General features: G+C 40.9%; 1 protein-coding gene across 1 annotated transcript in view; it reads right to left on the reverse strand.

Moving 5' to 3' along the window:
• The window catches only part of LOC133338975 (diacylglycerol kinase beta-like), a 35,371-nt gene extending 13,433 nt beyond the window's left edge, over nt 1–21,938 (reverse strand). The window contains exons 1-3 of the mRNA XM_061547101.1: nt 21,879–21,938; nt 14,249–14,339; nt 7,416–7,620 (exon numbers count right to left, since the gene is read on the reverse strand). Of these exons, the coding sequence (XP_061403085.1) occupies nt 7,416–7,620; nt 14,249–14,339; nt 21,879–21,913 (331 nt within the window). The 5' untranslated portion in view covers nt 21,914–21,938. The remainder of the gene's footprint in view (nt 1–7,415; nt 7,621–14,248; nt 14,340–21,878) is intronic.
• Nucleotides 21,939–27,637: the final 5,699 nt, after the last annotated feature.

Below are 27,637 nucleotides of genomic sequence, written 5' to 3' on the forward strand. Positions count from 1 at the left end.
TCGCGCTTGTTGAGCATGAATACATTGTCTTGATATTAAATGTTTAATGTAACTTGACAGTTTGACGAACAAATAGAATAATTACGTTGTCTTGCATGCATTTCTTATTTCAATGTAGCTGTACTATTGCAGCTATATATTTAAATATGTACTTAACAAATACGATGAATGCTACATCAGTATCTGTAAGTTTATGCTTACACATATACCGCATATAGTATATGCTTCATATATATCTTCCCAGCTTGAGTAATTTTGTTTGTTTAACAAGGTTTCAAGAGACTGGCATTGATGGAGACATACAGGCTACTTATGCGTATGCTTAGGAAATATTATGAATGACCCTCATAGTCTGTCAATCTATCCATCCGTATAAGGACAGAAACTAGACGTATTTGAACAATAATTTCAAATCCCTTAAACCAATACCAATTCAACTGAACAATACCAATGCGTATTTATATTTGAGGCACACTGGGAAACAACACACTTTCAAAGAAGCATCTTTTTCTATTTATAAGATGTTAACAGTATGCTGCGTATCAGTAGAATGAGCATGTGTACCTCAGAATGTGCAGAGAGGTGTGAACGCGTGTAATGGAGTGCACGTTCCACTACTCAAATAGATTTGCCACTTAATGTGTTTTTCCCCCTCATGACATCACGGGTCCTGGAAGGGAATTCTGTGTAATTGGTGTTAATTTATGGTTTAACAAAGGTGCCACCGTAACACGACACACAACTCTGCAGCCAACTTATTATCAATATTCACAAGGTAAGTGCCACTCCATAATCATTAAAAACAATTCCACTATTGTCCCTTAATAATGCATATGCAATCGCTTATGATTAACATTATGAATATTCAACTCGGACGTAATTGACCGTACGATATATGTGCATGCAACACTCTGCATACACTCGAATTACAAATCACACACACCAGCTTGTCACAAAGGGTTACTGATTTTTGTCAAATGAGCACCATTCTGTAAAATGAAAGCCGATATGAAATGATTGGTGAGTCACGATGTATTTGAAAGGTATGGGTTACAAATAAAATAAAATGACAAAAAAATAATGAAACGTTCAATAATGGAATCTATTGCTGCAGCTAAGAACTTGTTTTTTCATTTCTTATATTTCATCGTACATTGCAGCGCATATGTGAAAATATCCTCTTATGTGTGTGAGTAGAAAATAATTGTTTTTATCAACTTTAAAATAAAGCTAAAGGGACTTCATTGGCAGTGGTGTATAAACATAGAATAAATACACTCCCACAACTGTCGTGCTTGTGGGACACAGCTGAAAATATTGTATTATTAAATACACGTGATGATGATTATCACGGTGGTTGCTGGCAGTGTGTTTCTCAGCCTGTGTTTATTTTTTCATGAGTACTTTATTACATTCAGAAATCACATTGCTTCAGACACTCACGTGTCGTGCGCTCCATACTAAAGAGTCAACACGCTAAGGTGTTTCAATGCAAGAGTGCTAAATGTATCTTCATAACATGACAACCACATTGCAAATAAATTAAGTATTTCATTCAGACACTGCACACGGCTATCAAAGCAACAACTGCTCATTGAATTATAGGCAAAGACGTGCAGGAGCCACTCCTCTCCGTGTGATAGATGGGAGTGGTGATAGTGCCTCTACGCTACGAAGCACCACCACCCGAGTTTGAGCCCCATCTCACAGCGAGCACCCGTGGACATGGTCTGAACCAGGTCCTGGGCCTCCCGTAGGTAAACTCAGGCTCAAACGAGTACCTGGAGTGTTGTGTGAACATCGCCAACTAGGGATACAAAGGCGGCCGGGCGTGGTGTCTTCCACCCACCCCCTTGCGTGCCATGCTGGTCTTCATCAGTACTCACTAACAGCACTTGTCCTAAAAGTCTGTGAAGGCTATGTGGGGCATGTTTGTCTTTGATAGATCAAAACTCAGAAGAAGACATGCTATGCCAACACGTTAAGAGTGCACGACGTGCCTCTTTTTCATGAGGATTCCTTTGGCAATGCAGCTGCAGGCAATTTATTATGAATGAGTGCTAATACTTTTTCAGGTGACACGCAGTCATGACCTGCAAGGGCTGCAACAGGTTAGTATGTATTTTCAATGCATACTTTAATGGCAGACTTCCTCTTTAATGAGTCCCTCTCAGGATAATGCTGTTATATAATTGGGAGTTGGTTGCTCATTTGCTTGCTGAACTGCCGCCCGTGTGCTGTATGATCTGGGTCTAATTTAATTTGTGACAATTATTTCAATTACCATGCTCTACTAAGCTTCAAAGCACAAATTAATAATGAGAAGAAATGCACTGCAATAGCACACTAGCGCTGAATTGAGAGAGGAATACTTGTTCATTGTTTTTCCAGATTGTCTCACACATTTCACGCCGGCAATGCTCGGAATAATTGTATAAGCTTTCTTGGCACCGAAATTCAACTGCAAATGGTCGTGCATAAGTGTTTTGTCTTTCAGGTAATCCGCAGTGGACTTAATTAACAGTGGAATATTAACGGTTTTTGTTTGCAATTTAAATAATACGATGGTATTTAAGACATACATTGGGGTTTTTTCTCGTCTCAAGAGAAATTCCTCAGGGAAGGCGATGTCTCTTTGCAGTTCTCACCACATAAACATGTGCCGGTATTCCTGATTCCTATCTCTGTGTGCTTAATCAAGCCTGTGCAGTGAACCTATCATGCACTCGCTCACAAATGTGCGTGCAATTCGATGATTCTGCATTCCTCTGCATTACAAACAATGTTCCTTCTGGATATAATTTATGATGCCACCTTTTTCCATTCAAAACCAGTGGAAATAAATGAACAGCAAACGTCATTTTCCTCTTTCCCAATCGACACAACTATATCATCCACGTTAGAATGGACTAACATGAGATGAAAAACAGTGCTCAACAAGCATATGTGATTTATTGTAGTTCGTTACATGTGCTTGTTTATTCATGCTGGTTCTGATGTGCTTGTGATAATGTGCTTGAACATATGTGCTTGTCACGGCATTGTAGCACATCTTTGTGTGCCTGTGTATAAGGAGAGTGTATTGCCATGTGTGTAGAGGGCAATCTGCCCAGTGATGAGTATGGTCATCGAGGATGACATCAGCTACTTGGAATAAATTCAAGTTCCAGCTCAGCCCCTGCCGTGTTTTCATGACCACAGGGAAACATGCCGTCCTCCCTGGCAAACCAGGCTGAGAGACTAAACACCAGTGGGCTCATTTTATCTGGGCAAAGCTCAAAACCAGTCATGACATCGTGGGATCAATGTGGAAACAGGATGCGCAGCCAACAGTAAACTTTGCTTGTTTCAACTTCGGGGCTCTATTGTTGTTTTGAGGGTTCCACGGTGGTGAGATATTAACTACCTTGCCTGGTGTAAAGAAAGTCGTGGGTTCAATCCCAACCCTGACGCCTGTATATTTGGATGTTCTGCCTGAGAACGCGTTGATTTTTCACCTGGTCCTCCGGTTTTCTCTCCACATTTAGAAATGTGCGTTTAAGAGTATTTGGCTGCGATACATATCCACATGATAAGCCACTTCAATGAGCTATTGTTTGTGGCCAGGTTGCTTCTGAAAAATAGCAATATAGCTCAGTGGACCTTACCTGGTAAAATAAAAAAAAGTTGAATTTAGTTTTAGTTTAAAATGGGGAAGAAGATGACAACCTGCTCGCGAAAGCACAACAAATGTCATCACACCGGCGGCCGAATGCCCGACAATGGTATCCCGGCCTGAAAAGCAACAGCACAGAGAGCATTTCACAAGGTCAGAGCAATGTGAATGTCGTCCCATCGCTGCGAATCATGCAGCTTAACGTCGAGGGCCCCTCCAGTGCGAAATGCGATTACATTGCGAAGATTCTCCAGTTTCAAGAGGTCGACGTCTTTGCACTGGAAGAAACGCATCTGGATCGACAGTGCCCTCGGTCAAAGATAATCGGATACACTCTCATTGCTGCAAGCCACCATCCGAAACACGGCCTTGCCACATACGTAAAGAACGACCTGAAGGACACGGTCCAGGTCGTGCCACACACCTCGCCACACTACATCGCCATCGAGATCAACAACGTGACAGTGGTCAACGTCTACAAGCCTCCAGGTATGGAATGGTCGTGTCCGGCATTACCGAAGCCAAGCCACCCTATCATCCACATAGGCGACTTCAACAGCCACCTCACCTTGTGGGGCTATAGCGCCAACGATAGAGCTGGTGAACAACTGACATCATGGGCAGCAGCAGAAGACCAGCACTTAAAAGACCGCGATACGTTCAAGTCAGCGAGCTGAAAAAAGTGTGAAACGCCCGATTTATGTTTTGTGTCTCGGGAGCAGAAGAGAAATCTGATGCCGTCGACGAGAACAATCCTAGACGACTTTCCAAATAGCCAACATAGACCTGTAGTGATCCATATCGGTCTTCAGATTTCACTCTTCCGCTGCGCACCAATACCGCGTCGGAATCTGAGATCAGCTGAATGGGTGAATTTCACTGCGGACTTGGAAGAATCAGTTGGAATGATACCTCCACGTGCAGTCAACTACCGTCACTTCGTTGGTCTCATCAAGGCAGTTGCCAAGGCCAACATCGTAAGAGGCTTCAGAAAGGTCTTCACTCCATGTTGGACTCCAGAAAGCGAACAACTTTTCCGGAAATTCAATGCTGATAAGAAGCAGGAGACTGCAAAAGCTTTACTCGAGTCACTGAATTTGCAAAGAAGAGAAAGGTGACGTGAAACAGTTGAGGCACTTGACTTTGCAAAATCGAGCCGTAAAGCCTGGCGCCTCCTGAGGTTGATGGGAGCTGCCGCGACGCCAGCCTACAAACCTCCACAAGTCAGTCCTGATGAGATTGCTAGGAAACTTATCAACAATTCACGACCTTCGATCGACAAAAACACAAGACGGCAAGTCTACAAAGAACTTTATTGCACAATAGATAACTGCCAAGCAACCTCTGAACTCTCCCGTCTGTTCTCAGTGGAGGAAGTAGATGCCGGTATTGCCCAGTTGAAATGCGGGAAAACCTCAGGTATTGACGATATTTATCCAGAATTCATAAAGAACTTGGGACCAAGAACAAAAAAAACTGGCTAGCCACATTCTTAACTGACATCCATTCCACAGTCATCATTCTGAAGGAGTGGAAAGAGGCAAGGATAATAGCTATTCTGAAACCATGCAAGGACGCATCAGATGCTCAAAACAACCACCCTATCTCCCTACTCAGCGTCAGCTACAAACATTAGAGACACTGCCACTTGGTGGTCTGATTATGGGCGGCGATGGACGTGGCAAACAAAAACATCATTTACGATCCGGCGGTAAAATACCGGGATTCTCTCTTCCACAACGACTATGAATCACATTGAACTGCGCTCGACACAACACGGCAGATGCGCTTACACATTCCATAAATGGAAGATCAAAAATCGCCCAACTGCGACTGTGGAGAAGGTCCAAACCATCAAGCACAATCACCGATGAATGATCCATCCATGCACATCCTGGCGGTATCGCTGAAATCCACACTGCGTCAACACAATCATTGGACTGGATGAGGAACCTTTGCATTCATTTATGATGGTCATTGAGAAAAAATCTAAACTGCTGCTTTTCACAATGCCATACGAAAGAAGAAAAAATACAAAATAAGACATTGTAGCTTGGGTTCGTATCGTCATCCAAGACTCTATTAATTGTATGTTTAAAAACACTTTGCATTTTAAAAACAACTTTCCCATAATAGAGAGGAAGAGAGTGAAAGGGATGAGCCGTGTGGCTCATGACGTAGAAGGAACATGGGTCTGCTATGTGGTGCTGATCCTGGGTTGTTCCTGGCCAACCAATCTCTGTTGCCAGTGATCATGGAAATGTGGACGTGTAGAACAAAGGTGTGTAGATGTTGCTAACATAGTCAGGAGGGTTTGAGTGAGTCACCAATACAATATCTAATTTCCACTCTATATGTATATATATATACACGTATTCATGCTCGGTCAAACAGACTGGTGATTTTTTGGTTATACCGTACATGTAAAGCACTTATTAAACATGAATTGGCCAGACATTAAAATTAATGACTCAACTGAAAAGGGTTTGAGTCTTTCCTGCATATTTAACATCTTTATGCACGTACAATATTTTTAACAGTAAAAACATTACATGAACCTCAGCAACCTTTTGTCAATTCACTGCTGGACGGTGTGAGTTTGGTGAAAGGAGGATGGGGAGGAGGATTGTGGGGGAGGGCCCAGGACAAATTCAGATATTACGCTCGTCACTGATGTAAGGCCGCACGAGGAATCAAGCTCATGTCACTGGGTTATAGCAAAGTGTGCAAACCCACTGCGCCACCGCTCCCCCCCAGTAATGTTCAGGGATCAGTTCAGTTTAAATCCGTGTTTGTGTGCTTTTGGTGCACAGTGCGTGTGTCAGTTCATGCAGGTGGTGAGTGTAACACACCTCCAGACAACTGCTCGTGTGCTTTCACAGGGTCAACATTTTCCATTTTCCCCAATCAACAGTTGTGCGCAACACATCATGACCTTATTTACATATAAATGAGGAATATTGGTAAACATGAGGAATGGATCATTTGCGAGTGCAAGGAATGGAGCATGAGACCCCCTAAGGCAGTGTTCATGTGCTCACACAAACACATTTGGACAATCACACATGTGATACGTGTGTGATCATGCGTGCTGGTGGACATACGCTGATGTGTGTGGGGAGTGGTAGCGTAGTGGTTAGCATACTGCAATACGAACCCGGCAAACCCGAAAAAAAATAATTAATATCATCTGAACTGGTTCTGGGCCTCTCCTAGGTTAACTCAGCCTCAAAATTAGTACCTAGCACAGTGTGCAAACATCGCCACTAAGGAGACAAAGGCAGCCGGGCATGGTGCTGGCCATCCACCCCCTCATGTGTCCCATGCCGGACTTCAAAGGCGCTTGCGAACACCACTTGCTGCCGACACGATGGATGTACATCCCTAAATAATAATTCCATAAATTTCGATTTAAAGCTTTCGTGACTGCAGGGATTCATCTTCTTGGTTCTTTCGGTAAAGTCACGTAGAAGGGAAATAATAAAATAAATAAATAAAACATTATAAATAATTCTCACGACGTTTCGGCCACAACGCAAGCAGCCGTCCTCAGGTGAAGAACAGGTCTGTCGAGAAGACAGAGTCTGAATGACTTTGTCTCTGTCGTGACTTTACCAAAAGAACCAAGAAGATGAATCCCTGCAGTCACGAAAGCTTTAAATCGAAATTCATAGGTGCTTGCGAACACCACTTGAGCCAAAAGTCTGTTTTGCCTATACGGGGGATCTTGTGTTGAGTGCACACGAGTGATTGCAATGACCTTGCTGGCAGAACTTGAGTTCGCGCTGGTCGGCAATGGTGGCTTGAACCTTCTCTCGGCCACTCCTCCGCATGCTGCTGCGTCGGCTGACCCGTCGAGTGTTGGTCTCCCCCCAGAGGTTGGAGCCGCCGTGCATGCTCGGAATGTTCAGCACTGTGATGCCCTCCAGAGAACTGTTGGCCAGATCCAGCTGCACGCCGTCACACTGGCACAAGGGGATGCGTGGCATACAAATCCTTGGTCAACGCTCTAGTCCAGTGTTCTTCACTAAGTTTCAGAGGGGGGGGGGCACTTTCGCAGATAGTGTGAGGGCCGTCGCACATTTGAAACCATTGAGTTTGACAGCATTATGGACGTTTTTTCACATGTGTGTATTTTCGGGAGTCTCACTAAAGGCCACCATTGTCTGCCAGATGCCCGCAGGCCGTGCAATAAAGAACACCACTCTAGTCGCATCTGAAAGGGAATCACAACATTTACATAGTAGGTGAGCGTGCAAAGCCGAAAGGCGCATGTTGGACGACAAATAAATGTTGACCTGCAAAAAAAGAATTTTCCACACCAATCAAGCCTTTAAATCCATTTATTTTCCTTTGAAAAACTCGTGATTGCTCCACTATAATTGCCGTAAACAAGGGCAGCCAGAATAAAACACATTCCTGCGGAGGGAGCTGGTAGGAACGTTGGGTTGCTCGGTCAATGGCCAGGGTCAACGGCGGCGTGGTGTATTCCGCAAATAGGGCCCGACTGTGAGGGCGGGCACAAGCCGGCGTGAGTAGGTTAAACGTTGAGTTTTAGAAGGGCACCACGGGGTGATCAGCCCCTCCCCACCTAGCCCCACCCCTCCCACCCCCCACCCAGCCCCTCCCCACCCTCCCCACCCAGCCCCACCCTCCCCACTTAGCCCCTCCCCACCCTCCCCACCCAGCCCCTCCCTCCCCACCCAGCCCTTCCCTGCACGACGGATGGACACAATAATCCCCTGTGGGCTGGTGTAACCAGGAGGTTCCTACCAGTATTAATTATTTGCATATGAGCACAGTGGCAGTTGCATTTTATTTCAGTCTATAATGAAAATGTTTGTATCATGGCGCATTTATATCTGCTGCACAATATCCGCTCTCCTCAATGCTGTCACCACGTCAGCCCCGTTAAGTACCCAGCTCAGTATTTATATAAAAAACTAAAATGGATGTTCATTGAAATGAAATAAATCAGCTGGGAATAAAAGATCACTCTTGAGTTTCCCCATGTTTCTGGAATGTTAATATGCTTTTAAGAAACAAAATCCTCTTTACAGGCTTTTTCCCCATTCAGTTGATCAACAATCCAAAGCTGAAAATAGGTTTTTTCCCCTTCTATCTGGCCACAAAACAGGTGTTAAGTGGTTAAAACACAAAACTAAAACCTTTTACAAAGAATCATGTCAGACATGCTTGTGGTCAAAATGCAAACAAAAAACACTCTGATAATAAATGCATTGTCTTTGAAACTGATTGGTCCACACCAGAAACAGCTTTCTTTTGAGCCTCGTCTCAATCCAAAGCTGTTTTCATGTTTGCACTCGTGTTTAATGATGTAACATGTCAATTAAGCGTTTGTTTGTGAGCTATATGCATAGACGTGGCTTCAGAAATGCTATTTTTTTTTCATCGACAAGGCTCTCCTTTTCTAAACACACCACGATGTTATATTGTAATTTTGCATATGGGACTCACTGTTTATCAGGACATGCATGTAATGTTTCAGTTATTTATTTTCAATTAATGTTAACATTTCCCAAAATATGAATAACTATGTTGGGTTATTTTTTCCCAGGCCTTGAGCCATCAAGAAACGTAACATTCACTGTTCAAAGAAAAAGTGTTGCATTGTACGAAATGTGAGAAATGTGCAGAAGCAGCTGAGGAAAAAAAATGGACGTGTGTCACATTGATCAGCCCGCGTGCTAACATCTTCGAACAAAAAGTATTCCATTGCGTAACTTATTCTATAAAGTAATTACCTCGATAATAAACACTGGGTGTAATTCCCATGCATTATATCAAGCAACAAGACACTTTATGACAGTGATCATTATTAATTTATCTATGAAAGCTTCTGTGTGTCTCAAGACTTTATTTTATGAAGTTAGTGTCCCATGTCGAGAAGCTTTACCAGTTTCTTTCTCGAGTATTTCACATCTAGAATGAGGAACCCACCGTTGAACCTCTAAAATGCCGTACAGATGGGTGAGAAATCTACTAAAGCAACACTCTTTCGATCGTATACTTTAGCGGAGTGCCCCTCACATGGTGCATCGGCAAGGTCAAGCAAATAACAAAGCGTTCCTGAATTAGCTTTGGTCATAATCGCCCTAAACTAAGTGGTGCCATCATGGGTACGGCCCGTTTTTTGAGTAGATGGTTCTGCAACACAGCAAGTGCCATGTCTGCACAGACAGATGCTGGTTGACCAGTGCTTACTGGCCCTATCGCAACGTGGTTATGGCACTTTAGCGGGCATGTTAAAAGAAAAAAAAACATTGTGGACACAAATGTAATATACTGCCTTTCATTATTGTACTGCATTATGTAAGTGTGCCCGATTTTATGGCTTACATATCTAAACACATTTGGTCCTCCTCAGAAAAACGCATAAGAATATAGTTTTGTCCTCACCCTGTGACCTTGCCATCAATCACGTGGTACTTAAACTAATGCACAATGGCCAGGATTGCTTGTTGCTACCCGTCAGCATGCCTTGAAATCGTTACTCTTTTTCTAACAATGCCATAGCACATGGTTATGCACTGCAGTAAATGTAAATATACCTGCCTTCCTCTGCATACATAACATTACGCATTAACCTGGTTTACTAAGGCTTCAGTTCCCCTTTGAAAATGGTTACGTACAAAATCCCACTGGTGATTGGCAAAATGTATGACAAGATGTCAGGTCACACCTTCAACCTTCAACAAGGACGGTGTCCACGTGACATTTTAAATCGTTCTCGATCCACCAAAAATACAACACCCTGTGCAAATACACAAAATTTTATTACGTTTAAATGTCTGAGATCAAAGAAACTCTGTAGGTATAATAGTCTCCTATTATATTGTTACGGATAATATATTCACCCTTCACAGCTTTCTCCTAGAATTTAAGCAACAAACATACCCAAACTTGTAAAAAAAAAACTATAAAGGATAGTGTTTACCCGGATGTTCATTCAACTTGTTAAATGTTGGCAGTCAACCTACTTTTTTTTGGTCCTGGCTTGTGTTCTGTCATTTTTAAAAATACAGTAATATTCAGTCAGCAGCAGCAGCAGCCTCCCAGCTGTGTGCCCGGGCATGCTTTTCGTATCTGCTGCTCTCTCTACGCGCTCATTATTCTTACGAAGGAATGCAAAAAATAGGCAAGAGTCAGCCAGGCCTAGAAGCCTTTGATCTTACATCCAGCTGTGGCAATTTTTCAACCTTAAAAGTTTAATTTAAGAAACTAAATTACTAAAAGTGACAAGGTGGCTGGATGTCTTGGGGCCAACGTTCATTTGAGGGAATGGGGCCAACAACTACGTGATCTTGGGTTTAAGTGCCCTGTGATATAAAATGAAAATGCGCTTTCCACTTTACTAGGCTCTTCCCATGCACTGTGTGATGGTAACAGCATCGTTACTTCTTTACTTTACACCGCTTAGATTAGATGTAACTTGCAAAATTTTAATGTGTTGGTGTTCACACTTAAATTTGGTTGCACTCAAGCTCCGAAAAGACAAGCGTACTCAGCCAAAGAGATGAAGTTAATGCGGCAATGGCTGAAAGCGCCATCTCAGTTGAGCTGTGGTGAAGACATTTCTTTAGCCACGACGACGAAGGTGGAGGCAGGTTAAGTCTTCATCACAAGTTCTACTTGCTCAATAGCCGTGCTTCTCTTACTTTCATCGGCAACTAATATAAGCAATATTTTTCTTGCATATCACTCTAAATGTCACCCCTACCTCTCTGCCACCATCGAAACCCCATGAAAAAACCCCACGTATTTACAAAATAACTTAGTTTTTAACCATCGATTTTACCGACACACACACATTGACTTCATATGCATTTAGAGAATGTAAAAATCATTGTGTCCAAATTGCGGGAGTAAAACGCAAGCTCAGCTGCGGAGCTCCCCTTCACTCTTCATATTAAGTGCGATATTACATGGCTTTTCCTTGCAGAGTTGCTTAACACTGTACCGCATGCATAAATACACTGTTGGAGGGAGAAAAACGCATGGGCAACCAATCAATTAATCTCATGAGGATTCCTATTAAGTGCCTTGCGTTCGATTTTTTCCCCATTTACTTTACTGAATTGATAACGAGAAAAATTGACCTTAATTATTTAGACCCCTATTTATGAGGACATTCATGACAGTCACATTCATGCTATTTCTAGGCCCAGTTTTTATTTGTGAATTCAAGCAAAAGCAGTCAATTGCTCCGTGTTAGAGAAGGCACGGAGGTAGGAGCCACCCAGGTCAATGGCACGGCCCACTGCTGTATGCATGTATGTTGACGTACGTACGTCAAACTTCTTTTGCACCATACGTAGCCAACCGTGCTAATCGGAGGTGCAGGGGAAGGACAACAAACTAGACGCTAAAAGCAGTTCTAAAGAAATGAGTCTTCAATGTGATGTGCACCTGAGTCACAAGAGAAAACAGTTTCTTCAATTGGCCAGACAAAGTGTTTGCCACTTTCACGCTAAATCTAAGTCCTTAATGCGATAAAAAATGTGCCTTGTGTTGCATGTATAATGCTTCAGTTATACGGAATAATATTGTGTTGGCACTTCACTTTTTTATTGTACCATCTCAGTCAGATTATATTTCACAAATCGAATATCTATTTGGCCATCCGAACTGAATGTTTTAAAAGCTACTCATGTAGAAAACCAATCGTAATTACCCCAATTATATTGCATTTAAATTGAATTACAGGATTACATTTTATGACTTATAGTCATCGTTATTCCCTTTGTGCATAATCTGTAGTATGTTTGTATTTAAATTATGTTTTATTACTCTATTAGTTTAACATAACATACAAACTTGCATGTTGTTTTGTTCATTCCAAACCACATTTGTGCTGCAAAACATGTGGTTCGCGGTACTAAATTTGCTTTGAAACTTTTCCCTGAAAATACGACTTGTCTCAACGAGCTCACACATGATTATAAAGTGACCCTAATTGCTGGCCCTAAGGATACAGAGCAGCCTGGAAAAAATAGTCATATTTTATACATGTGTACCTGTTGGTGCGTGGACAATGTTTATCAATCCCTGATGGAAAAAAAACTTCCCTTGCCCATTTGAAATTGTATTAAAATAGAAGATGGATATGAGCACAGTTCTGATCCTAGGAACACATCCTTACTTCACACTGATGGAGTGGAAGGTGATGGGCAACTCGTGATACAAGCACACTTCAGATAGTACACCGAGCGTTGCTCCCAAGTTCACTTCATATCGAACGTCTAACACATTTCTTGTTCTGCTTCTTCGAAAAACAAATGACGACTTTAAGGGGAGCCACGCAAAAATAAAATCCAAATGTGTATCATTGCTCAAACGGACATGGGGAGTTACCAATGTTCGTTGACTGCCCTGCACCACATATGAAATGGTATTCATACAATGTCGCCATCTTCTGCCTAACACTGGACGGTTTTTTTTGTTTGTCCTGTCATGGCCGTCAAGCACGGAACACAAATAATAATGAGAATCAAAATCTTTATTTATACTGAAGGAATCCGATGAGTATTCCTATTCTTGGTTCTTTCGGTAAAGTCACGTAGAAGGGAAATAATAAAATAATAAAATAAAACAATCAAATTATCACGACGTTTCGATTGCAACACAGGCAATCGTCATCAGGTGTGAAAACCACAACAAGATTCTTTTTTTAAAGTGGCCTTTTTTTATTAACGTTAAGAAAAAACCCTTCTACGTGACTTTACCGAAAGAACCAAGAATATGAATCCCTGCAGTCACGAAAGCTTTAAATCGAAATTTGAATCCGATGAGCTCTAAGGTTATTTCTCACAGAGAGGCAATGTGATGGAGAACACTGTCTGGTGGTGGCTGTGCTGCCAGGTGGCCTGTAATCCAGCACTGTTGATGGCTGGTGGATCACAAAAATCTCGTGAAATTCCTTTCCCATAGGCGTCGAGGTGTCATATCCTAGCTTGCCAGGAGAAGGCAGTACGGCAAACGGACAAACCTCCATCCGTTTCCATCTGCACGGGGAGGTAATGTTTCCCCCCCTTGCACACATGGGTTTTCTCCGGGTGCTCCAGTTTCCTCCCGCATGTATAACCACTCAATAATTTGTTGAAAACACTTTAAAAATCTCAATCCAGGAACCTTCCTAAAAAAAGAAGAATGCTGCGACTTTCCTAAAAAGTAAGTAAATTACTGTTATAAAAAACACTCATTAATTGGTTAAAAACATCTTCATACATAGAAGACTGCAGAGCTTAGACAATTGTTGGCACCGGCTGACCACTTGCCGGGCTGCTTTCCTGCTTGTCTGTGTTTCCTCAGCAATTGCAATTTGCATGACCGACACAATATAATGCAATTTCCATGAACGACACTATGTAAACTAACCAGTCTGTCTACGCACAGGCAGGATATTGTTGTAGAGCTTAGCGCCTTACACGGAGCAATGACAAACACTGATCTCAATTGCGTCTCTCCTATGCAGTAGAACTGCGTGCAATCCTCATGTCGCGCATGACTGGTGTGTGTTCATTTTCAGCAAACGTATGATGATGATGTCGATGTCACAAATCCCATTCTCACCTCCACCTCCATGAACTCGTAGAGCTTCTTGCAGGTAGCAAACAGCGTCTCTGATGTCCCAAATTCAAAGTACCACAGCTTGTTCTTCATCCTGTATTCCGGAAGAAAATGTGAAAATCATGAAAATTATTTTAAATCAATGTTACTGAAAAGCTAAACATACGCTTTATACACATATGAAACAACTCCATTTGTACGGCACATTGTTTTGTACAGCGTCTTCAGATGCAGTTACCATCCCTAAGACATCTCCAAATTGTAGTGTAATGTATTCATTGCATTGATATTGTTTAAATCAATATTATCGTTTCGGACAAAGCAAACTCACTAATTACCATTGGGTACGGCTCAATTGAAGCTTCTTGTTTGCTGTACGTCTTTTTTATTTTACCATTTTTTGTAAACCTAACCCGAACAAAGCACAACATACATCAGCCATCAGTATAACACGGGCCAGTTAGGCACTGGCAAACCATTATAAATATGCCTTGTAGACATTTAATATGTATAAAGAAGCATGTAAATAATATTATCATCAATATAATATGAAGTATACACATCATCCGTTATTGCATGACAACCCAATGTATGCCTAAATTCAATGTTGCATTGGTATTTTTTCATGCACTAAATGTGTCCGTATTTGTCTGAAAACATATCCTTTCAAAACTGTTATTTGGAAATGTCTCTTTAAAAACACAAGGCCGAGTCGACCTAGGGGAGGTCCAGGACCGGTTCAAATAATCGTCACCGGTGGTGGCCGTGAGCGGGAATCGAACTCGGGTCGCCGGGTTCGTAACGCAGCGCACGAATCGCTACGCAGTCGCTGCCCCCCCCCCCCCCCACACACACACAAAGATAAAGACAAAGCTCCCCCGTGTAGCCTGTGAGACTGTAGGGGGCAAGTGCTGTTAGCGAGCGCCTATGAAGGCCGGCACGGCACACGAGGGGGTGGGTGGCCAGCACCACGCCCGGCCGCCTTTGTCCCCCCAGTGGAGATGTTCACACACCACACCAGTTACTCGTTTGAGGCTGAGTCAACCTAGGGGAGGCCCAGAACCGGTTGAAATAATCGTCACCGGTGGTGGCCGTGAGCGGGAATCGAACTCGAGTTGCCGGGTTCGATATATTACTGGATAGTGTATTATACAATATCATGGTCATCATGATTATCAACAGCCATGATCAATCCATCAATCCACTGCTGGTTGAGGGTTTCCCCACATCTTTGCCATCTCTAAGAAATATGCTCAAAAACGGTCATGGTTTTTTTTAGGAACTGCAGGGGACAGCACAGCACTTATAACAAGTTTTGGCATTACACTTCCATAAAATATACTTAACAGAGGCGTAATTGTGTAAATAAATGTACCAAGACCCAGAATTTTATTGAGTGGAATATGAGTTGGCTGATCTTATATTAAGCCTAACACGGTCAGTCACAGAAACTGCTTTGGAAGGTGTGATTAATTACTGTTTTACTTTATAAATGGACTCAGCAGCATGCTCCTTGATGTGTGAGCACTTAGCATTGGGGACTGTGAATGCATCATGAATGGAATAAAGCCAAGCCTGACAACACGGGCTGAATGTAAACAAAATCTCTCCAGTCGATTTTGACAGAAGCAGATTTAACCACTCATGCAACAATGAAAACACTGGTCAACACACTTTTTCTGGCATAAGGTATTCCAACGGGTTTAAGGTCAATTTGGGGTGCTGATTCCAAAAATAAACATTGCAGAAGAAAAATATTAAATAAATGTGGATATCTACATAAAATGATATTATAAACACACTATCCTAAAAATACAGCACCATATTTTAACACTAAAGCAGTCACTGACTCGCAACAACTTGCAATCATAAGTGACAGAGTTAATTTCGGGTAAAATCAATGAAAATGGGGTATGCCGATAGCATAAAAATGAGATGTGATAGAGCAAATCTGAGATCAGATTTGGAATCAGCGCCCTGAAATTAGTCTAAAACAGCTGCAAAAGTCCAGGCCAGAAAAAAAAGTTTTTTTTTGTTGACCAGTGAAATAGACAAAATATTGGGTGGGGTGTCAGTGCGATATGCATCATATAATTTACTCGAATGTTCTAAACATGTAAAGTAAGAAGATTCAGCCGTAACACCTCTGTAAAAAACATCTTCAGAGGCTGAATTATAAATTTAACTATTATTGTTCGCAGAATCAATTTGACTGGATTAGAGAATACGCCTAGAACCCTAGATGAATGACATCATTCAAACTGCTAAAAAAAAAAAGTACGCGTGCTCGAACATGATATGTCACTCAAAGAGACGATGGTCAAAGAACAATGATGGAGTGGCAGACATGGAAGGAACCACTTTGGAGAAGACATCCAATGGGGGAGACAGAGCAATGAAATCAGCTCGTGTGCAGTTGCTCGGTGGATTGACTTTGTTCTACACGATCCCAGGGTTGTGAGAGATGGCAGAAGCCTGGGGAGGCCTGCAGCCCGCAGTGGACTGACCGTGGATCACGATCTTGAATGTTAATTGTTCAGGAAAACCTCACTGAGCCCAAAGACTCTTATTTTCAGGAGGGCTATGTTGGTGATGCTTGGCAAATAAACTGTTTTGTTGCATGTGGGAGGAAATTAGAGTACCAATAGAAACTCCACTTGCAGGCGGTGCTACCATTCACATACGCACAGAAATATGTCAACAAGCTCTGCGGACAACAGTGAGGGCAACAGCCTGATTTTCTGTACCAGATAGCCATGTAAATGTATGGCAATAGTTCACAATGGTGCTTTGAAGAACACTTATTTCCTTACAGTTTAATTAATTATCTCACATTTTACCAACGTGGATACTTTGCTTAGCAACTGTCATATAAAACAACCCCTTGTACCCAGATTACCAAGGAGAGGATCGTGGCATCCACAGCTGCTTAGGTCACACAGGCACTAATGTGGAAGTATATATTCTGTTAACACGAGCTGTTCTTCACAAGTCATATTGGCTCTTTGCTCAAGCGAGTGTTCAGTGGCGCTAATCTATATCAGTCACCCTGAGCAAATGGTGGAAGTTTCACATTGTCCACGGCATGAAGCAGAGCCTTAATAAGTGTCCATGCTTCTAAGTGTTCATCAGCATAATGTGATTTTTTTTCACTCTTTTGTTGAGATGTTATAGCCACTGAACTTTTACCACTTCTGTTCATTATAGTGCGATTATTGCATGATAACCACATTATTATATAGCTGCTGTACGTCTTGGTGACGTGCTGGCATAATATTTTTTTAAGAAAGACAGCCGAGAGATGCTTGTGAAAGCCCTATTGCCCTACAATGTCAGAACAACGTGTTCTCTCATCACAGCAATTAGGGACGAGTCACTCTATTTACATGTCCCAAGCCCCACAGCAACACAAACCCAGCAAAACCTTACCTTGATTTAAATAAATATTCTCACATTCAGAATGAGCATTGAAGAACTCTGGGGCACACTTTCTATTTGTTGTTATATAATGTGCACATCTCTTCTAATGCCAACATACCACCTCAAACATTAAAAGCACATGTGTATTTCTATTGGCTTGCTACGTGACACTTTGAAAACATGCAGGCATATGAGGCCAACATATACCCCTGTTGCCTGTCTAAGCAAAATTTGGGCCTGTTTATATTTTAATTCCTATAATTTAGGTTTCTAACACAACTTCGAATGCAGTTTTAAATAAGCATTGATGGGCTTCTTGAGAAAAAAAACATTCAGAAAAATGTAATTACAGTAACAGATATGAAAAGGAAGTGAGTATTTCAATGCTGAAATGTACATATCAGTTAAACATTTTTAAAGCACTTCTAATCTGTTATTCGAGGTCGTGTTAGTCAATTCACACCTATTGTAACACACCAGCTTAATACCACGTAAAATGTCGTGGTGGATTTTTTTTTCTTTCACATCGCCCACTACGATAGGGAATTTAGTCGTCTGAAATGGAAGCTTCCTCACCAGAGGGAAAACCAATGTGAAACATCAGACTGGCACTGTCAGGGAACTGCAGGATTCTTTGTTCTATTTTGAGAAGCATTGGTGGAAAGGAACACACTGTTAGTAAAGCGATTCTCTCACTCTTGACGGGTCTACGGGCCTCGAGAAACACATCATTTTTTTAAATACAGAATATATTTTCTACACTTTGTGAACTGAACATTCTGCTTGCTTATGCTAATTGGGAATGTTTATATATGTTATAGGTTGATCCATCTTCATAATTCGACAAATATACTACATTTTACTTTATTTATCAAAGGTTGAATTGAGATATTAGTCAATAATTGTGTTTTAATTCATTTCAATTTTCCTGAAAGATACATCACAATAAATTACCTTGAGTACATTTAAAAATGTGTCATTTATTTCCATTTTTTAAGGTCCTCATGAAAATATCCCTGCAGTAATTCATTATTAATGTGAAACTTGCACCACCACGGCATATTTGCTTGCAGCCATACGCTTCTGTCTGCTATCCAGCATACAGTTATGAGGTGTGCATGAAATACACTATTTGTAGTCAGTGGTGGATTTTTTATAGTTTTTTTAAGAGCTCACCAGCTTAGAGAACACCTTACAATATCAATATACCTGACAGGGAGAGGGTCATGGAATTGCAATACTATGCATTTACATCTAGATTTCAGCTTTTATGAGACACTTTTATATTTAACTTGGAGAACCTCTGACATGCATAAATATCACCAAGTTAATTTATAATTCTCTATCTTCTATATTAGAAGTTGCAAAAGCCTGTAACTGTTGTGCACTTTTTTCTTGAGTCCACAAAAGTTATTGGAGGGTAAACTGATACACGGTAAGAACATATATGAAATAGAAAACTGTAACTTTTCAAGTTGAACATGTTTTTCATAATCAACGTTTTTGGGTTTAGATCGCGTTATTTATAAATGTGTCGTAACCCTCCACCACCCGACACATTTATAAATAACGCGATCTAAACCCAAAAACGTTGATTATGAATAACATTGGTCGCGAAAGCCTACGTGTTAAACTGAACATGTTTGTTCAACCCTATATCTTAACAGGTATTAAAGAACAACAATATGGGCAGTCTGCTGAATGGGGAGATACAAATACATTTCATGAGAGCTTATCGGCATTCTAGCTATCAACTGCTACAAACACCCAAAGTGTTGTAGATGGGAGCATGACAGCTGAGCCATGGGCGGCCAACAACGTACACTTAGCTTCAGAGGTTAAGTTGGTTTGATTACTCTCACTGGCTTTCCCAGTCATGCCTTGCAGCTGCATGATGATCCAACGGTTGTGCTTCGATCACGTTCCGTTCTCTCTCGCCTGTGTGACAGTGCGTGTTAAAATAAAGAGTCCTGTGGCATTTAAGATGCCATTATTTACCAGTTTCATGACTAGATTCTCTGAAAAAATATATATCCCCCAGAATAGAATGTAGGTGCAATATTTTTTTGTATATATGTCTGATTTTGTAACTGGTGTGAACTTAAAAAACGTAATGTGCATAGCATTTAAGAAAAGTATAAATATCTGTACTCTTTGGTTATTTCGGTAAAGTCACGTAGAAATAAAATTAATAAAATCATAGAGTACGAGGTTTCGATTGCAACACAAGTAACCGTCATCAGGTAGAACTACATTTGAGAGAGAGACAAAACACAGACACGGAGACAGACACACAAACCGAGAGAGAGACAACACAGAGACACACACAGAGAGACACACAACAGACACACAGAGAGAGACACACAACACAGACACACACAGAGAGAGACACACAACACAGACACACACAGAGAGAGACACACAACACAGACACACACAGAGAGAGACACACAACACAGACACACACAGAGAGAGACACACAACATAGACACACACAGAGAGACACACAACATAGACACACAGAGACCCAATGCCTCTGTGTCGAGGCCTTGAATAGACGGAGGGGGGGGCAGAGAGAGAGGTGGGTCTGCTGGGGCAGCTGCTGGAGCAGAGAAATTAGCCTTTCAACGGATAACTTAGGGTCTTGATCACAACTTGGTGTTTTAATGTATTTGAGGCCAGTAAGTGGTTTAAGTATATTTACAATGATTGCTAATAAGGCTTACATAACAATGAAAACATGTTAAAGAAACATAGTCTTTGGTTCTTTTGGTAAAGTTACGTAGATAGAAAAAATAAAAATAAAGTGACTAATCTAGATTTGAAGTTTTCGTGACTGCAGGGATCCATACTCTTTGGTTCTTTCGGTAAAGTCACGTAGGTATCAAATAAAATAAAATCACGACGTTTCGGGTGCAACAAAAGCGCCCGCCATCAGGTGGGACAACCAGAGCAAGAAACAATTGCTGAAGTGGGCAAAAGGGCTGCTGTAGCAAGCAACACAAGCAGTCGTCCGCTTGTGTTACGATCGAACCGAAGAATATTAATTCCTGCAGTCACGAAAGTTTGAAGTCAAAATGTGAAATAAACATTCTATATTCTGGCGAGCCGTATTGCTTCTGATGACGATACATTATTTTGGTGGGGCATAAAAAGCGAATCACAAAAGTAAAACACGTTTCACCTGATTTGCAGTTTTTTTGTTTAAGTCATTCAAATTGCTAAACCAACTGTTTTTGTTTTACTAAATACATTGCCACAACATTGTTTAAACTTTCCAAACTTCAAGCCATGAAACGCACTTTCATGAAATGCTGTTTTATTATAAAGTGACGAATACACAGGTCTTCTCGCAACCACTTTCAAACCTTAAAAAGAATGGCTCATACACACTATGTGAAGCTCTACTGGCAAGATGGCCACAGTTGTTATGCGTACAGTACCAGCCAATGTATGCATGCAAAAGCAGGCGTGTTAAATTTAGACAAGCGCTTGGAAGGTGATAAATACAAAAAGGAATTATCAATAGTAATTACTAAGTAAGCTACTGAAAATAAAAAATTGTAACCACTTTCCCATTAACTTTGGAATAAATTACTATATAACGTTAGATGCGTTAAACAACATGTCCTTGCTTCTTCAAAGTAAATGGATACAGGATCATAATTTAAAAATAGGTGTATCTGGAAGATGAACCAGTATAGTCGTTTCTTTGTCTATAAATAAGTAGCGATCCCTGCTATCCAAATTCAACTGTATGGAATATTTGCACGCTCATGGAGTGGAATGGTGGCATAGTGGTTAGCACACTGCTCTATGAACTCAGAGATCTGAGTTTGATTCCTGGCCAGAGCTAATAGTGAGGTGATATTGGAACTGGTTATGAAATAACCTGCAATGACTAGTGTGGTGAAGTATGGTCAAATAACACCCATGAACAACATGGCATGGGTAGGCCTTCATCCAGCAGTGGATTACCAAAAAAATGTAAGTTATAAATATTATGGTACACACAGAAAAATCGAGAAATGTTGTCATGGTTATATAAAATTAATCTCGTAAGCATGTCTTTTAAAAAATGTTTCGACATCAAAATATATAACAAATGTTAATATACATATTCACAGCTCTTGAAATGACTTTAATGACACCCTGGCTAGACCATAACGATGACTGTTTGAATGAGGACCCTAGAGGATGTGTGTGATCTTACCGGCTGTTGAATTTCTCTGGGTGCTTCTCTCTCATCAGGTGAAATCTGTGAGCTATTGAGGCATCCTAGGTGTGAAGAAACAATGAAACTGTCAATAATGTTTTCAGAGGCCAATCAACAAATACAAAAATAGTGAGAAGCTGTGTTTGTTATTCCCCATACACCACTCAAGTGATAAAACTGGTAATTAATTTAAAAACATGATTCAAATGTGCATACAAAGAGAATGCAAAAACACATTAATTTAAACATTCATTTAAGCCACGATAATTGTCAATTTGTATGCACCTTTCATTGAAAAATATACAATTTTATATTGTACTGATTGTACAATATCTGAAACATGTTTTAACCATCAATTCCTTTTATCAGTGAACACATTATGCAGTCCAAATATACTCTGCTTCTCTATGCTTTTAGAGTAGAAATAAATGACAATCGTGCATCAAAAAATAATATGCCCTATCTCTCACAGTGATCGTATACAGCTAGACCAAGCATGCTTGCAATTCTATTCTTGCCCAAAAAATATACATTCATTTCAAAAGTATAAAAAATCTTGTTATATATGTTTTACATTTATATCATTATAACACATTGGACATGTGCATTATCATTGTAAATGTTGAACATTAAATTGATTAACAATGTACAAACAGCCGCATTAACTTTTATTGTACACAATCACACTACATCAAAGCAGTTCATGCAATGTCAGAGCGATTATATTTTGCTACAAATTTGGGTGTCAGCATTGATTAGTATGTACACGGCCCCTGCTCACACAACGCAAAACAGTTACCCACAGTGCATTACACAGCTTTCAATCAGACACGCAGGAGGATATGTGGTCGCATCGGATCTGGATCTCATCTAAATTCAAACGTCAATGTTGAAGAGTCTCCCTGCTCAAATAAGCCTCGGGTGATTGGTGGTGGCCCTGAGCCGGTGGATGGAAAATTCTATATTCCTCTGGCAGGACCACAGTATAATCACTGTTGTCACAAAGCAATGGTCATTTTGTTGACCGTAGTGAAATGATACGTTGTCTCGACCCCTGACCAATATTTGAATCCACAACCTTCCAATCCTGAGTTGGGCCAATTGGCCAGTTCTAAGCACAATCTACCCACAGTGTGTGCTTTGTCAAATCTCTGGTAAATCTGTGTCGACTGATGGGGCTGGCTCATGCTTGCAATAGAATTAGCTTTTAAGCTTTGTTTAACTTTTTTGTGTCACTCATTTGACAAAACTCAACGAGTACCAGTGATTTTGCAAGTCTGCTCCTATAACGTGTACCAAAACACAACGTATTTATTTTTTTAAACTGAAAAATTGAAATATTGTGCACTCTGTCCTGTATAAATTCCAACATGGCGAGCCATGACATGCAAAATATGGAGCCAATATAATGAATAATGTCATGTGCATTTAAACACTCTAATTTAGTATTCTAATTTTAAGACCAATAAGCACTAATTAAGATCGAACGGTGGCACAGTGGTTAGCATGTACTGTGTTATGAGCATCGCTACCCGAGTTTGATTCCTGGCCACAGCTATCTGTACTAGTCCTGTACCCGTCTTTGACCAATACACACAATGTGGTGTGGAATTTGGTTAAACAACCACCCTGCAAGCAACACAGTATGAGGAATCCATCATCCAGCAGTGGATTAACAACAAACGGTAAATTATTATAATTTGCACTCTTATTTAATCATATATGTGGCTTGGTTGCAACTGGATAACATGTATATCTTCAGGTAAAGCATTTCTGCCTCACGGTTCAAAGCTTTGCCAGTTTCTGGACTGGTTCAAGTCGCCTCTTGACTCCTAAATAATGTGAAGTAGAATTCTTGACATTAAAGTAGCGTCGTTATATGGCATGGTTTCTCTTATAAACTGTGGGTCCAAAACGACCCCGTCACTCTGAATATGAGCAAGCAATTGTGTGCCAGTGTGAAGGAATGATTTTCTATTATATCTGCACACGAAGCAAGTCTCTAAAAAGAATTGAAGGAACTATCGTGAGTTTATTTATCTAGAAGCAGGTGATTGTGAGCTGTGCTGTCACCTATATTTGTTTCAAAGTTAACAATTTTGTAGGCATGAAAGGAAAGGACATCCTGCAAAATAGGTTTTATATTTGCTCGTGAGAGAATCCTTGGTGTGTGAAAAAAAATACCAGTGTTTACATTATACATAGAAACACTTATGGCCAACGTCATTTGAAAGTTAAATGCGTAGTCTGTGATAAAGAAAAACAAGCAAAAAGGGTTTAGTTTATGACCCTTCGGATGAACTCTTTTAACTTCAACGGAGAACCATTGCCTGAAAATGTCACTGCTTATTTTCCTGAGTCATAAGTGTCCCTCAACACGAAACATCTGTCTACAACAGCTGAACAATCTTGTCCATGTATTCATATTCTTAGGTTTTTTCGGTAAAGTCACGTAGGTAAAACATTTAAATTAATAAAAGTAAAATAAAAAATAAAATAAAAATCACGACGTTTCGGAGGCAACACAAGCTTCTGTATTGTCCATGTATGCATAATAGCTTGAAATATATTCCACGTATAGACCTCCTCAAAAAAATGCAATGAATGTATCTTGGATACCATAAATATTGCAATTTACCACACAATGTGCCTGGCTATGTGCCCTTTTGGCTAATAAATGTAAAAAGACATTGACCTGATATTGACAACTGCATATGTGTGGTATGAGTCTAACCACAAGTGACACGTATTGATAAGCGTAAAACTCTATTACACTGCCTTCCTTACATCTCATCTTAATAATATTAATAATGCACTGCTACTATTCTATTTATATTCATTTATATAATTTATAATATTTTTTATTCAAGAAACAATTAATTCCAGCACTTGACAATTCATAAAAACAGTCAGTGATAACATAAATCAGCTACATGTCACTTATGTTTAAACGTGTACAGTTGCCCTGTATGTATTTCCACTCATATTTAGTTTTACTGGTAGGAACCACCTGGTTCCACCAGCCCACAGGGGATTATGTGTCCGTCCATCGTTCAGGGAGGGGCTGGGTGGGGAGGGAGGGGCTGGTGGAGAGGGTGGGGCTGGGTGGGGAGGGTGGGCTGGGGCTGGGTGGGGAGGGTGGGGAGGGGCTGGGTGGGAAGGGTGGGGAGGGGCTGGGTGGGGCTGGTGGGGGTGGGAGGGGTGGGGCTGGGTGGGGAGGGGCTGGTCACCCCGTGGTGCCCTTATAAAACTCAACGTTTAACCTACTCACGCCGGCTTGTGCCCGCCCTCACAGTCGGGCATATTGTGGAATAAACCACGCCGCTGTTGACCCTGGCCATTGACCGAGCAACCCAACGTTCCTACCAGCTCCCTCCACAGGAATGTGTTATATTTCTACTTGCTTTATGTATGTTTAACTTCTTTTGCACCGTATGTAGCTAACCGTGCTAATCAGAGGTGCAGGGGAAAGACAACAAACAAAGTTAACACAAAAAGCAGTTCTAAAGAAATTAGTTTTCAACCTAGATTTAAAATTGCATCTCTCCTAATATCAGAAGAGGGTTCCAGACAGCCACAGAAGCGCATCTGAAAGCACGCGATGGACTGGCCCTATTTGTTCAATGGCTTGCAAAAAGCCACTGCGAGGGTGACCAGAATCTGCGTGATGGTGTATGCTCCTTGACAAGATTTGCAAGATATTGTGGTTCATTTGTGGCGAGCACTTTGTGCGTAATGTGCGCGACCTTAAATGTATTCGTTTAGCAACCGCAAGCCGATGCAGCCTAGCGAGCACTGGACAGACATGGTCGGAAATTGCAGTACCCATCACGGATGTGCCAAATAATTTTGTTAACGAAGGTTGGCGGCTATTCAAATGTATTGGATAAAAAAGGGAATGAGATACCCTGGAGAGAGATTGTGGGTTTATCTGCGCTTCCGGAATTGCTACGAAGCAGCAACAGGCACCTGTGAAAGCGGCATCCGTGATTGCTAAGACATCTGATCCTCACCCGTCTCGCTGGTGGAATATTCAGCACTGAGGACAATGCACGGGTAATGATTACCGGAGTGCTGGATAGGAAAACTGCAAGGTCAAAGGCACAGGAAATTGTAAATATTTAATTATCACTTACCCATCCCTGAGGATGTCATTGCTTGTGAATAATAGCACTCTTCTTATCTTTGTTAATTTATTTTAATGAATATATTTAATATTATTGTTTAAAGTCATTTATACACTTTTTTGGATTCACGGTGCTATCGCATGTTGAGAGGTTATTATTTAATAATACACGAGTTTGGATTTGTACATCTTTTCCATCATTCACAAGTGCACTGTGTTTAAGCACTGTTTAAGACGAGGCTTTAGTGCAATGATAGTCAAATATTTAAAGTATAAACTTTTCAAGCACATGCATTTGCTATATCATACTTGCCAACTCTATGCCGAACACTCCCAGTGTTGATATTATGTATTTATGTATTTATTTCCAAAATCCACAGTCCCTTTAGCGGACTCGTAAATGAAAATAAGTGGTTACGTCGTATAAATGACTTCATTTTGTATTCATTATTTACACAGGAGTTAATGTTTTGTTTTTATTTACATGTTGTAATGGCAGTGTGATATATTTTATTAATTTAGTATATGCCGGTAAATATAATATTATTGTGCATTTCTCCCATAATGTACTTCACAAATATACTTTTATGCCCAATGCCCACACACGTGCTCAAGCACAGCCCTGCATTAGCTAAACAGATATTATTCAATGACGGCTGCAATTAATTCTGGTAGCTGGTGAAAAAGCCATGTCACCACGACCAACCTTGAGACAACAGGGTCGGGCCTCAGGATGCTGTGGTCAGCCAGTAACGTGAGGGAATGACCCACTCCTCTGCCCGATGCCACACATCCCCAGACTTCCAGATGTATCACCTATACTTACTGCCACTTTGAAACATTGTGACCCACAGTACTTAATGCAATGCTTTAGGCCAGCCTCCATGAGCAATCATATGTAAAATAGCTCCCATAAATCAATAATTGCCATTTTTATTTTTATTCGAATGTTTCCATCTCTTTTTTCCTCTCTCTAGCCCACACAGTTGGAGTATGTGATGCATATGATGTCGCCACGTTCTAAAAATCATGTATATACTGTGTTCTAACCGTTTGTACTATTCTAGATTTGAAGCTTTCGTGACTGCAAGGATTCATATTCTTAGGTTTTTTCGGTAAAGTCATGTGCCTTTACCGAAAAAACCTAAGAATACGTTTGTACTATATTGTAAAATAATGCTTACCTAATCAACATTTAATTATCCATTTATGTATGTAGTACGGCAATTTTTCACCTATCCATATATTTGTACATTCGTAAATTGCTGTTTTGTTATCGATTATTACATGTCTGTGTATTTATGTTTGTTCTGTATGCCGGATAACAAAAACAATCATATGACAATCAAGAGGATTGATTAATTCACCTAAAAGTCTTCACCTTATTTTAAGGCAAAGCAATTCAGACCAAAATCTTGACTGAATAGGTTTCCTCCGGGTCTCCGTTTAATGCCCAACAGCTAAAGAAACATGTACAAATGTCAACTGGTTGTTGGCCAAACAACATGTCCAATGCTTAACAATCCCCTGCAAACATCGCCCCCTTCCTGCGAAAACCTGGCAGGACCCTCCTAAAATGGGCTCTTGAGACTCGGTGAGCGCTGTCCTAGCCGATTCAGCGTAACGTGTA

This window comes from Lethenteron reissneri, unplaced genomic scaffold, assembly GCF_015708825.2.
Source record: "Lethenteron reissneri isolate LAM-NWPU_2019-01 unplaced genomic scaffold, ASM1570882v1 scaffold_1639, whole genome shotgun sequence".
Taxonomy (NCBI): Eukaryota; Metazoa; Chordata; class Hyperoartia; order Petromyzontiformes; family Petromyzontidae; genus Lethenteron; species Lethenteron reissneri.